This window comes from Pectinophora gossypiella, chromosome 25, assembly GCF_024362695.1.
Source record: "Pectinophora gossypiella chromosome 25, ilPecGoss1.1, whole genome shotgun sequence".
Lineage (NCBI taxonomy): Eukaryota > Metazoa > Arthropoda > Insecta > Lepidoptera > Gelechiidae > Pectinophora > Pectinophora gossypiella.
In genome coordinates, this window is record NC_065428.1 from 8,211,084 (window position 1) to 8,225,648 (window position 14,565).

The following is a 14,565-nucleotide window of genomic DNA, read 5'->3' on the forward strand; positions in this document are numbered from 1 at the left end:
ACATTATGTTTTTGAAGAATCAAGTACCTGAAACGCATAAACATGGTACCAGATTTCGATACGGGGAGCATTGATTCGGAGAAAAACACTGAAGCATTGAACCGAATGCAGATACGACCTAGATCGGTCGGCGCACCCGAAATCTCCAGAAAATGGCACCCGAAATAATCGTGAGCGCGAGAGTGTGAATGGCAGCTCTCGCCAAAATCGCAAACAGGCCTATCAGGCAGGAGGTCTCGGTGAGACTTGACGAGAGCACTCGCTCGAAAATGTACAACTGCCATAAAGGTATTGATTTGCAAGAGTCGATTTCGTTCGAAGCACAGAGTTCTTATCATAGAGATGCCGCGGGAGCATAGCTGATGAAATATTATATGAGTCAACGATCGTATTGTAAAACTTTCCATGTCATTCATTGCTTCTTTAGTATCAAGCAACCACAACTAGCGCTTGTGTTACTACATGAACTGCGGGTAAATCAATGTAGCGGTGTTACCAGAAATGTCTTGGTGCGGCCGCTTCACACGCCGACGTGAGTTAACAGGCGACATGCGCACTCGTGTAATTTAGTGCTGCATATCTCCCTTGTTTCTATGATCTGTGGTCCAAAGAGAAGTAGTAATTACAGCCATTAATTGTAGTTTAACTAGGTTGACTCTTAATTAAATGTCAGTGAAACAGAAATGTATTTTATCGAGTTTCAATTTATAATTTTGGCCTATCTGGAAGACATATTGGAAATTACGTAACATTAGCTCACGACTACATCCCAATTGGGGTAAACGGTACTAAGTAATTAAGTCCCCACACCTCAAGTGTTCTGTTGGAAATACGTTGTGAGATAATAGTGGCTAATCTTTCCTGGAGTCACACGTGAAGATCTCAGACTATCACAGACTTAACCAGGACCGACAGCATAGAATCATCATCTCCCTAGCATCCCGTTTTTCACAGGGTCCGCTTACCTAACCTGAAGATTTGACAGGTCTGGCAGATTACAATAAAGAATAATACTACGTATAGAACGACAACTCCCCGCCCGCACCGTTACGTATCGGGCGCCGATACCTCACCCCTTCTGGGTCTTACTTTAGTCTTAAATGGCCGTAAGCCGTTGTATCTCGCTCACACGTACACGTATACACTTTGGTACCATGTCACATTAACTTTTTTGACAAATTGAACTATAAGTCTCACTAAATGTCAAATATGTTAGTGCGACAGAGTCCTAAAGTAGGTGCATTATATTGCTCATGACTGTACCCAAAGTGAAATGCATACTTATATACATAAATTCACTCCCATAATCCCTAATACCCTAATAGGGTTAGAATACAACTTGCAGCCACGTTGATACTACATACATACACATACATAAACTCACGCCTATTTCCCACCGGGGTAAGCAGAGACTACAGAATACCATTTGCTTCAATCCTGACACACTTCTCTTGCTTCCTCCACATTCATCAATGGCTTCATACACGCACGTCGGTTCAGAGTAGATCGTATTAACTCTTGATACCAATCTGAACCTAATCTGGATATGAATGTATTGTGAGAAGTGGTCAGCCCATCGCCCATAGATATTATGGTCCATCAAGTTAGAAAGAAAAGAAATTAGAAAGTCAGGAAGAGAGAAAGAAAAGTTATTTACCATTTACGAAGTCAATCAGTCTGAATTAATAATTTACGTTAAAGGAATAACCATTCGGCCTTGGCGCAGAAAATCAATAACCACGTCCATATTCAACTGATCTTTCATCCTGCTTCGTTATTGCTCTTCATTTATTACTTATAGACAGACTCACACCCTTAGTCCCTTTAGGGGTAGGCAGAACCACTATCTATGTTTTTGTTGGGGTAACATGTTTGGGACACCTACCTTAGTGATGCGATTTCTTACGTTTTATTTTCAACCCTTGGAACCTCTACCTGACATGCGTAAGGTAAATATTATTTCACATGTCGACTTAGTTTATAAAACTCGACATACATAATATGTATGCTATAATTATAAAATTGTAACAACAGGGCACTTAAACATACATTAAAAAGATATTTCATTATAAACACATCAGCTTAATAAATATAATTCCCTCTTACATCGTTAAACCAATTAATTCATAAAGACAAGTTGCAGTGATCGCTTAATTGCAATATGATTTCTATCTCTGCTCATTTAACGCACAATTTAGCTTACTCTGATTGTGAGACGGGGCTTAGGAAACGGCTGGTAGCCACAAGTTCAGGTTGTAACTGGATATATCCGGTGCTTACCTGATTCACTCATCAGGTGTCATCTTATCGTGTGGGTTATATCCCATTGGCATAGATAAAATAAACTATTACGTATAGACCTACTATCGCGGTGGTCTAACAGAGAGGTGTGGGTACATAGTTCTCTCTGATTACTCCAATTGGGATATCATCAGCCGTACGACACCCACTGCTGGGCATAGGCCTCCCCCAAGGTTCTCCACGACGATCAATCCTGCGCTGCCCGCATCCAGCGGCTTCCCGCGACCTTCACCAGATTGTCGGTCCACCTTGTAGCGGGCCTACCCACTGAGCGTCGTCCGACACGTGGTCGCCGTTCTAGAACCTTTCCGCCCCATCGGCCATCGGTTCTCCTCGCTATGTGTCCTGCCCACTGCCACTGCAGCTTTACAATTGGGATATAGCCGTGAGCTTATGTTATGTTTTAGAACTCTGCGCCCCGCACCAATTCGTATCGGGCGCCGACCTCACCCCCTCTGGGTCTTACTTTAGTCTTGAATGGCCTTAAATCGCTAAGGAGGAAGCGAGACAGTAAGAATTCGATTTTTATATGCAGTCTCCGGGGTGTAGACAGGTGGGGTAGACAGATATATCGGAACAGAGTAGGATTCCAGATCGTGCAATTGTGCGACAGAGGATTGGCTTCTAGTAAGGAGTGATAAGAGTGATGAATCCATATACTCCTTACCCGACTGATGAAATGAAGGAACAGACCTGCTTATGGTCCTCGGGACGATTGTAAGTGGTGACAAAATAAAAAAAGAAATATACTTGTTGTTAATATTATTATTAGTTTTCACTAGAAATAGAAATATAAGTGAGTAGTAGTGAGTTAGTGTGTGGAGTATTTCTATTTCACTAATACTTCTTGAATCCGTATGTAACCAAATAACTAACTTACAAATTATTGTAGTATAAAATAAATAAACGGAATTCCACTAAAGAATACTATTTTACAAATGTATATATACTATAAACACTTGCCAATAATAACGAATAAACATTCCTTTAATGTAAAGAAACTCATTTAACTAGTTACAAAGATGTTTTTCTCAAATAAAACATTTTAATTAAAGCCAACAAAATTTTGCCGAAAATTACTGTGTTTGTACCGGATGAGAAATAAAGTAAATTAATTCGTCGAAAGCGCTCAACGCGTTATATTTGAACTCTGTAAATGTTGTTATGCAAATTATATGAATATAGCCACGTACGTATGTATATAAGTTCAGCTGCTTATCTTCAAATTCAAATGTATTTATTGCATAAAAAACATACCCCCCCCCCCCCCATATTATTTCCCGGGAATATCGTAAAATACGACAAAGGGATCCTGTCCTTTCCAACATGATGGAGAGTTGTTGTGGGCTATCTACTGAAAAATCTTTATATAATAAACTCACGCCTATTCCCCACCGAGGTACTGGTCCTGACACACTTCTCTTGCTTCCTCCACAATTTCAATCTTTTCATACACGAACCCTTTTCTAAGGGCATTCCAATTTGGTCAATGTACGTCCTTTAAGGTCTTCCTCTGCCAGCCCTACCACCAATCTTCGCTTTATACTACTAAATTAATATTCAGTAAACAGTAAAAGTTGTGTGGTAGTATATACAATTGTAAGTATGCGTGAGTTTATGTATGTATTAATGTTTATTTGCGCAACAACACATAAACAGATACCGCCACCGCCGCACAATATGAAAAACAAGAAATGTTTGTGTGTCATTTCGCCCAATTTAATACACGAGTTGTCTCTTTGTAACAACGGCCTTCAAGGGTCAGCCGGGCCAGAAATATCTCGACCACGCTCGTGGAATCTCGATCGTCTTCAAAATTGTGTCATCTTGTGATGGACGCTGTCGGAATATAATATAATAATGTGTTGAATATAATACAATATTGAGTATATATATTGAGCTGTTAATCTTATCGTCTGAAACAGACGTATAAGGCCAATGATGATGATGATGATTGAGCTGTAATATTTATTTTGTATCTCTAAAATGCTTCTTGTTTGTGTGCATTGAAGTATTTTATAACATAACATAGCAACACGCCTGTAGCCCCGAAGGAGTAGGTACGAATAGAGGTGTATAGTACCTACAGACACTCCTCGCCGGCTACGATTAAGTCCTACGTAACAGGGGCCGAGTCTATTGCCGTCCAAAATAAATTCAAACTCATAAACTCGAATTTAGTGGTTTAAACCCCGAGCCGGGATTCGAACCCGTGATAATACTATGTAAGTCAGGCATTCCTCGGACAGGGCCATCACGGACTTCACGGAAGTATTTTATTTTTACTTAAATTAATTATTCTTTCTTGCAAAATGTTTGCACTATTTTGATTTGACATTTGTTACCGCTTTACCATAGTAACATAATAATATTGTACCTACACACCAATGACCTTACCACTTTTGTCTCATAATCTCATAAACAAAGATCTGTCTATACTAACCCAATATTTAAGACAAAGCGTAACGACCTCTGCTAAACAACTTTCTATAAATCTATTTTACATCATACCATAAAATTTTCAACCATTTAGTATCGAGTATCTTACCTGCCATACAACGGAAGCTTCGCAGCTTGCGTTTACGCACCTATACATTTTTTACATTCCCATTCAAACAATGAACAATGTGATGTACGCATCGACGATACAACACCTAGACTCCTAATGACAGACCAGCGGGATCTGTCAACACATTTGACTTATTTGTCAGATATGAGATGCCGCCCCGACGACAGCAAAAAATATCTTCTTCTCTTCTATTGATCCTTTTATCCCCTGTTGGGATGTAAGGCTCGAATAACAGATTTCTATATATCTATTTATATTTTACATTCTAATAACAGACTCCTCGCGATCTTTTGTAGCCTTCAGAGGCTGTTCCCATGACAGAAAAAAATATGAATAAAAACAAAATTATTGCCAATAACAGTTTTCATTTTTCTTTAAGAACTAGGTATATTATGAATACGGGCAAAAGGAAATAGCTCAGTTTGTGCTGTGATGGAACCTTGCTATGGCACGATCCAGCGCAGGTTTTCAGCCATTTATATTTGTCTAAGTTACCGCCTTGGGCATGTGCCTGTATGGTAACTTATAGTTATAATTAATAGAAATAATAATTAATAAATAAATAAAATAAAAAATAAATATCTTCGACCAATCGCTACGACTATCATGATCTTCCGACGTATTTATGAGCCAATCAGGCAGCTAGTATACACAACGAATTAACATAACATAAACTCACGACTGTAACCCAATGGGATAGTCAGAGGTCCATCGTAAGACAGCTAAATCCACACCTCATCGAGCTTTCTGTTAGACTAACGTGACAAAGTCAGAATGAATTATATGCGAATCAAAAATGAGGCGTCTACGTGGTAGTACCCCCGATGCATGTACCCGTGCTTCATCGAAGGCCTGGCCGAAAAGTAGAGCGGTGAAGTTACAAGGAGAGAGTTGAATGCAAGATACTCGGAATCGTGTTGTCCATCCGAAATGGTTTTATTGTACAGTCTTTTTTTCACTTTAGAACCCTGTCGCACTAACATATTTGACAATCAGTAAGACTTACAGTTTAATTTGTCAAAAAAGTTAATAAGACATGGTTTCAAAGTGTATACATATTAGTACTCGTGACCGTAAGCTTGACGACCGTAGTCTCTCTGAAGCTTGATATAATGTTTCAATAACCTATAGGTACACAAATGTAAACCTTATTTCTGTTTGTTACAGCATACGGCAAGGTGTTTTTAGTTAGGAAAAGATGTGGAGTCGACGAGGGCAAGTTGTATGCAATGAAAGTACTGAAGAAGGCCTCCATAGTCCAGAAACTGAAGACTGCTGAACACACGCGGACCGAGAGACAGGTAACATAGTTTTTATTTTATGAGAAATAGTCGTTTTAAGAAGTGGTAATTTCTAGAAATAGGCATTTTTAGAAGTCATTAGTCCTTGTATTGTATTGTCTTATAATACCACGTTATGTTTAAAATAATCATCACTAATTTAAGAGCCACCAACCCGCAGTAGAGCAGCGTGGTGGAGCTCCTTGTGGTGGAGGTGGTATGCTCCTTACCCCCTCCGGTTGATTGAGGGGAGGCCTGTGCCCAGCAGTGGGACGTATATAGGATTGTTAAGTTGTTGTTGGGTTGTTTGATTGTTGTGTTGTTGTTGTTGTTGTGTTGTTGTTGTTGTTGGTGTGTTGTTGTTGTTGTTTGTTGGTGTTGTTTGTACTTAGTTAAGAGATTTTTTGTAATTATTTCTTTTTTTTTTTTTTTGGTGCAATAAAGTGTATTTGTATTGTATTGTATTGTTTATGTGTGTTATGTAATTTAACCACGCTTTTGCCGGTCAACGCAATCTGAATCTATGACGTTTCGACAGGTCCTGGAAGCGGTTAGAGCGTGCCCCTTCCTAGTCACACTCCACTACGCGTTTCAGACTGATGCCAAACTACACCTCATACTCGGTAAGTCTAGAAACTTCTAGAATTTTCTATAATAAACTACTTGATAAGCACACGTTTTTCATCATAGTGCCTAAATTGTAAAACAAATGTGAAAAATGAATCGAAGTACGTTGTACGAAGATGTCGGGTTTCCAAACTAGAAAATAATAAGCTTACGACTATATATCCCAAATGGGGTAGTACGTGTACATCCATCGCAAGATGAACTAAAGACTAACGTGATAGGCGGTGAGCCGTATCGCCGCCTATAATGGACGAACCAATTGTAAAAATACTCATTATTTAAAGAAATTAAAACGTATTTGATTTTTTTTTGACGTGACATTGTAGATTTGCCGCTTTTATTAACTACTTGGCCGGACAAAATATTTGATTATAAGAGGTGTAAGTTTGTATGGAAAATATTTTATTTTTAAATATATTAACTTTATACTCACGTAATATACTACACTGCGCGAAGCCGAGACTGGTAGCTAGTATTCATACAAAAGTAATTATCAAAATAAATGAGTAGAACGACGTCATTACATGGTACTTGATTTGGGAGAGTTCGAAGATATCATCAGATGTTCATTCATCATTTAAAGGTCGACCGATGACTTTAATTGAGTTTGGCTCGCGGACACAGTTTCACTTTTTGCGCTTAAAAGTTAATAGTGCTATGCGGTTGTGGGATATTAGCGAAACATAATCAAGTAATTAATCAGTGAAAACCAGTGTAAATGTTACTTTACATTCATACATACATAAACTCACACCTATTTCCCACCGGTGTAAGCAGCGACTATGGTATTCCATTTGCTTCGATCCTGACTATTCCTGACACACTTCTCTTGCTTCCTCCACATTCATCAATCGTTTCATACACGCGCGCCGATTCGAACTAGATCATACTAAACCTTACTAAACGGCCTCCGTGGTCCAGTGGTTCGAGCGTTGGGCTCACGATCCGGAGGTCCCGGGTTCGATTCCCGGTGGGGACATATCACAAAAAAAATACTTTGTGGTCCCTAGTTTGGTTAGGACATTACAGGCTGATCACCAGATTCTCCGAAAGTAAGATGATCCGCGCTTCGGAAGGCACGTTAAGCCGTTGGTCCCGGTTACTACTTACTGGTGTAAGTTAGTAGTCGTTACATGAGCCATGTCAGGGGCCTTTGGCGGCTCAATAGTAACCCTGACACGAGTGTTGATGGGGTTGGTAATCCACCTCACAATCCACACGATAGAAGAAGATACTAAACCGTTACAACATTATAATTAGGGACCTTACACTAACAAACTAAACTACATTATAATAAGCCACCCCATAGCATCACGCCTGTATCCCCGATGGGGTAGGCAGAGGTATATAGATTCACCAATTCTCGCCAGCTGCTTAAGTCCCATGTAATAGGCAAGCCTATTGCCATTAACCGAGCGATTTGAAAACTACGTGATATCAATTGGGTCGTGTACGGTCATGAGTACTTATATTTATACACTTTGAAACCATGTCACATTATCTTTTTTGACAAATTAAACCGTAAGTCTTATTAAATGTCAAATATGATAGTGCGACAGGGTTCTAAAGTGGGTACATGATATTGCTCATGACTGTACTAGATTCAAGATAAATTATGAAATTTTGATTACTAAATAAAGACGGATCTAAAACTAACGAAAAACATGTTCTTTTTCTATTTACACGAAAAACGTAATAAGTCCGACATTTTATCACGTTTTGTATGACGTCAGAGTGTGCTTTTACATACAAATTCCATTGTCATTTCGTGTTTTGACGTTTAGTAAAAAGTAACTCGCTCGACTAGTTGGAAACTAACCTATTATTTTATGATCCAAACATGACTTCAAACTGACGAAGTCGAGTTTAGCAATTTAGAGCCCGAACCGAGATTCAAACCCGTGACGCTACGATGCAAATCATGCGTTCTCCGAACAGGATAGGGTGGGTAGTTTAAGCCCCTTGTCTTTTTCCAAGCGGAAGATACTTTTCCGCAACACGCCAACCTCAATTCCATCTAAAATGAAACAGACCTCTCAAAGGGCCCGCTACCCAAATTACTTCAAGTAATATTTCTTAACCAAAATATATCTTCAAAGAGCGATACCCTTAACTGCGAAGGCTGCGGATTTTACGCAATAGGTTACAGACCTTAGGGTTCACGACCAGGGACATACAGCCTTTGATTAAAGTCGATGACCTATATACAGAGGTTTTAAGGATAAACAACGGCTTCCGTGGTCCAGTGGTTGAGTGCTCGCGATCTGGAGGTCCCAGGTGCGAAACCCGGTGGGGACATATCACAAAAATCAATTCGTGATCCCTAGTTTGTTTAAGACTTTACAGGCTGATCACCTGATTGTCCAAAAGTAAGATGATCCGTGCTTCTAAAGGCTCGTTAAGCCGTTGGTCCCGGTAAATACTTACTGATGTAAGTACATAGTCGTTTGAGTATCTCAAGGGCCTTTGGCGGCTCAATATTAACCCTGAAACCAGAGTTGATGAAGTTGGTATTCCACCTCACAACTCACACGTAAAGAAGATGAGTACCCACTCTTCACCCGAGCTTCAACTGTGTTGTATCATCTGTGGTAAGCCATATCGTCGAGCAATAAGAAACCATATTTATCTTTCTTATTTGTGTATTTTCTTATTATCTTTCAATCAATCAATCATTTATTTACAGAAAAAACGGTGGTAAAGTTCACAATATTAAAAAAAAAAACTTATACAAATCTCTTTATATTGCGTCTTTTTATTATAATGTAATCTTGTGAATAGTACATAATGATATTGATAGAATCGCGTACTCCGTTGGCACGCGCGGGAGGTTACCCTCAGAGCTTCGACCTCCGAGAGGGTAAGGCCCTGGGAGGACGCGCGTGTCAGATTCCCGGGCTACGCACTCTTAACCCGGACAAATAAGACCTCAAAGGTCACGCGCGTGGGCGTTACCGGGACTCGTAGGAGTTGGGATAATCCCGGGGTAATTCGTCTTTTCCTCCTCCACCTTCATTCGTGACATTATACTCGTCATCGATCATCGTTATATCCCGTTTTTAGCGGTGTCCACTTACCTAACCTGCAGGTTTGACAGGTCCGGTTTTTAACAGAAGCGACTGCCTGTCCGCCCTTCCAACCCGTGAAGGGAAAACCAGCCCAACACAGGTTAGGTCACATACGTCCGGAATGCATTTCTTGGGTACGTAGGTTTCGTCACGATGTTTTCCTTCACCGCTGAGCGCGTGGTAATCAAAACTCGTCACTACACGTCACGTAATCATCGTCACTAATGTGTTTGCGACGGTATTTGTTTAGTGGGTGCATCGCAATTATTTGACGGCCTCTGTGGTCCAGTGGTTGAGCAATGTGCTCACGATCCGGAGGTCCCGGATTCGATTCCCGGTGGGGACAAATCACAAAAAAAAAACATTTTGTGATCCCTAGTTTGATTAGGACATTACAGACTGATCACCTGATTGTCCGAAAGGAAGATGATCCGTGCTTCGGAAGGCACGTTAAGCCGTTGGTCCCGGTTACTACTTACTGATGTAAGTACGTAATCGTTACATGAGTCATGTCAGGGGCCTATGGCGGCTCAATAATAACCCTGACACCAGGGTTGATGGGGTTGGTCTCACAACTCTCACAACCCACACGATAGAAGAAGATTGACCTCGAAACTTACAGAAGAGAAGTAGATCGTTCTTTACGATAAACGCATCTCAAACAGTCTATGTACAGTCATGAGTAATACCATGTACCCACTTTAGAACCCTGTCGCATTATCATATTTGACATTTAATGAGATTTGCGGTTTAATTTGTCAATAAAGTTAATGTGACATGGTATCAAAATGTATACATATTAGTACAAAATGTATACGTATTAGTGACCGTACGATAGGAGAGATCGTTAGTTAGTAGATCGTTCTTTACGTAGAACGCATCTCAAACTGTCTCCGTACGATGTACCCTAAACCTTTTCTATTTCGAGAACTGAATTAACGAACGAAGCGGTCCTTCGGTCTAATAGAATTTCTAATGTCAAACATGTCGATGACAGGGCCTTTTGTGAGACCATTGCATTGAACTGTACATGTTTAAAACATTGAAACAAATGAACACCAATAGCGCACCCCGGACACTATAGAAAAAAATATCTTTTATATTATTACCTATTAAGATCATTGTACTGTGTTCATGCAAATAAATGATCTATCTATCTTCAATAGTAAGAACCCTGACCGGTTATTTTTTTTTTTTTCAAATTAGTCGTTTCTCGTACAATACAATTGTGAGCTACGATGGTAGCTGATGTATATGATGATGTGGACTGTATTCATCATCATCAGCCCATTAACGTCCCCACTGCAGGGGCACGGGCCTTCCCTATGGATGGATAGGGAGATCGGGCCTTAAACCATCACGCGGGCTCAGTGCGGATTGATGGTTATTAACAACTGCTAATGTAGCCGGGACCAACGGCTTAACGTGCCTTCCGAAGCATGGATCATCTTACTTTTTGGACAATCAGGTGATCAACCTGTAACGTCCTAACCAAACTAGGGATCAAAAAGAGATTTTTGTGATATGTTCCCACCGGGATTCGAACCCGGGACCTCCGGATCGTGAGCCCAACGCTCAAACACTGGACCACCGAGGCCGTAGTCGTTACACGAGTCATGTCAGAGGCCTTTGGCGGCTCAATAGTAACCCTGGCACCAGGGTTGATGGGGTTGGTAATTCACCTCACAACCCACACCATAGAACAAGAAGAATAGTAACCCTGGCGCCAGTGTTGATAATGTCCGTCTGTTAGGCCTCACAACTCAAACACCCCTAAGTTTAAGAGAGCTGTCATGGACAGCCTGCGACCTGAACCTAATCAATAATCCTTTTTTCTTCTTTTGAACTCTGCTAAGTTCTATCTAATGTGAAACTTGATGATAATGTCTTCTTCACAGAATTCTGTATAGTAATATGTGGATGTTGTTGTTGGCTGTACATATACCTAAATTGTTTAGTGCTAAGACTATAATGTAATGATTTTGTACTGCTGTTTTGTCATCCCAAATAAAATAAAATAAAACTCACACGGCACAAGAATAAAGTCTTCATTCGTTAACGTTTACATAATTTGTGGCCTTTTATGAAAGTAGGCTGATACGAAAATATCTTCCAAAACAATATATCTCATTTCATATCTTTACTTCAATGAATGTGATATTCATAAAATCTTATATTATTACTGTAGAGCTATCATCTTAGTGAGACTCTGTTATTACCAATCAGTAGGAGAAATGTTTCTTTCCCTAGTAATATTCCCATAAAAAACACGTTTATAATCAAAATTGTATAGGCGGCTCAAGTTATACAGCATACACAGATTCACGCCTTTATCCCCGAAGAGGTAAGCAGAGTATATAAAGATCCGGCTTTTTTGCAGTAGCGACTGCCTGTCTGACCTTCCAACCCGCGAAAGGAAAACGATATTTTCCTTTACCGCTGAGCATGTGACAGTCATTTATGATCCAAACAAATTCGAAAATCTTTCATTTAGGCCCGTGCTGGGTTTTGAAGCTACTACCTCACAGTGAGAGTCGAGCGTTCATCCATCTGCGCTACCACGGCTACGGTACGGTGATAACGGTAGAAAGATGGTGGAAGATTAAAACCATTACATTAGTAGATTGCCCTGTTATTCTTTTTGTTTTTAATTTCCAATCCTACAGCTTTAAGGGATGGTATTTTATTTTTTTATTTTTTTTTTATTTTTTTTATTAGGTTTGCCAACAGACAAAAACACTTTTACATATAACTTAACCTATTTACAAATACTGGACTAGTGCTCGTCCAATTATAGGCAAACACAACATGCTACTTTATTAACGCTACAAAGGACGACAATCTACATAAAAAATAAAAAAAAACAACAGAGAAATAAATCCTAAAAAGAATAAAACAACACTTAACTTAAATGGTTAAAGATCACTCGGCCAAACGAACATTCACAAACGTATTAATAAACGAATCTCAGCTGAGACAGATTTCAAGATCATGTTCAAGTCTCTGTTTTTATATCCGAACTGTCACATTGACATGATCTTGAGGGCAGTCTCGAAGCTGAGATTAGTTTATTAATACCACCGTAAGTCAATCTCCTTGAATTGGCCTTTGATAGACTGGAATGGAAAATGCTACACCGACAAGAGCGTGGCTCTTAAATTGATGATGATGAAGTCAATCTCAATAATATAAAACAGCCACTTACAAACAAAATGACAACCTAACATAACGCAAACCTAACAGAACCTAAACCCAACAAACACAAACCTAACATAAACCAAAACAATCAAAACCAAAACTTAACAAAACCCAAATTTCGCCAAATCCAAACCTAACAATACCTAAACTTAGCAAAATACAAACGTAACAAAACGAAAACCTGACACAACCCAAAACCAAAATGTCTACAGGTAATGTTTACCACCGAAAAGAAAGATTTTGTTTCATATTTACAATTTTTTACGACCTCTTTCTCTGCGATGCCATTGTTCGAAGTGTAGACGAGAACGTTGCAACAAGCCAGTGTAGCAGCTGTAAAAAAAGGGACATCATCTTTTTATTTGACGTGACTTATTGTAGATTTGAGGAGCTCGGTGGCGCAGCGGTTAACGCGCTCGGTCTGCGATTGTTGAAGTAAAGCAACTTTCGCAAAGGCCGGTCACAGGATGGGTGACCACAAAAAAAAAGTTTTCATCTCGAGCTCCTCCGTGCTTCGGAAGGCACGTTAAGCCGTTGGTCCCGGCTGCATTAGCAGTCGTTAATAACCATCAATTCGCCTTGGCCCGCGTGATGGTTTAAGGCCCGACCTCCCTATTCATCCATAGGGAAGGCCCGTGCCCCAGCAGTGGGGACGTTTGATTTGCCGCAAATGGCATTAACTACTTGGCCGGACAAATGGGACACACATACATAAGATCATGCATATTTCCCGTGTGTCCTGTTTCGCTTAAATGTGTTCCTCTAGTTATTAAATAACATACATACATAAACTCATACCTATTTCCCACCAGTGTAAGCAGATGCTATGGAACTCCATTTGCTTCGATCCTGACGTGGGTGAATCTCAAAATTTCAAGTTTGGTGGCGAAATTTCATATTATTTTTTCGTGAAAAATTGGGTTCTGACATGAAAAAGATCCAAAAGGATCCTCGGTTCCGACATGAAAAAGGAATTTTTCAATTCCCAATTTCCCCAATTTTTCACGAAAAAATTATATGACAGTTCGCCACCAAACTTGACACATTTTGATATTCACCCACATACTTCTCTTGCTTCCTCCACATTCATCAATCGTTTCATACACGCACGCCGGTTCAGAATAGATCTTACTGAAACTTTTCTAAGATATCTCCAATTTTGTCAATGTACGTCCTTCTAGGTCTTCTTTTGCTGCTAGTTATTAAATAACTGCATTCGACTTTATGAATTTAAATTCTCATCGATAATGTGCAGTTTTCACTAACACAGTTAGCTTGACCATTATAGACAGCGATACGGCTCACCACCTATCACGTCGGTCTAACAGAAAGCTTGGTGAGGTGTGGGTATTCAGTACATCTGGCGATGGATGTACCTCTGAGTACCCCAATAGAGATATAGTCGTGAGCTTATGTTATGTGTTAGTTAAACAATATCGTCCTCCGTACCGTCGTGGTGTTCCATGCTTCGGAAGGCACGTAAAGCAGTTTGTCCCGGTTATTACTGATGTAAGTACGTAGT

The 14,565-nt window shown here is 39.9% G+C and overlaps 1 protein-coding gene across 2 annotated transcripts in view; it reads left to right on the forward strand.

Moving 5' to 3' along the window:
- Positions 1–14,565, forward strand: part of LOC126378031 (ribosomal protein S6 kinase alpha-5-like) — a 131,679-nt gene that overhangs the window by 43,154 nt on the left and 73,960 nt on the right. For both annotated transcript variants that reach the window (XM_050026099.1, XM_050026101.1), the window contains exons 3-4: positions 6,038–6,171; positions 6,689–6,773. In XM_050026099.1, the coding sequence (XP_049882056.1) occupies positions 6,038–6,171; positions 6,689–6,773 (219 nt within the window). The remainder of the gene's footprint in view (positions 1–6,037; positions 6,172–6,688; positions 6,774–14,565) is intronic.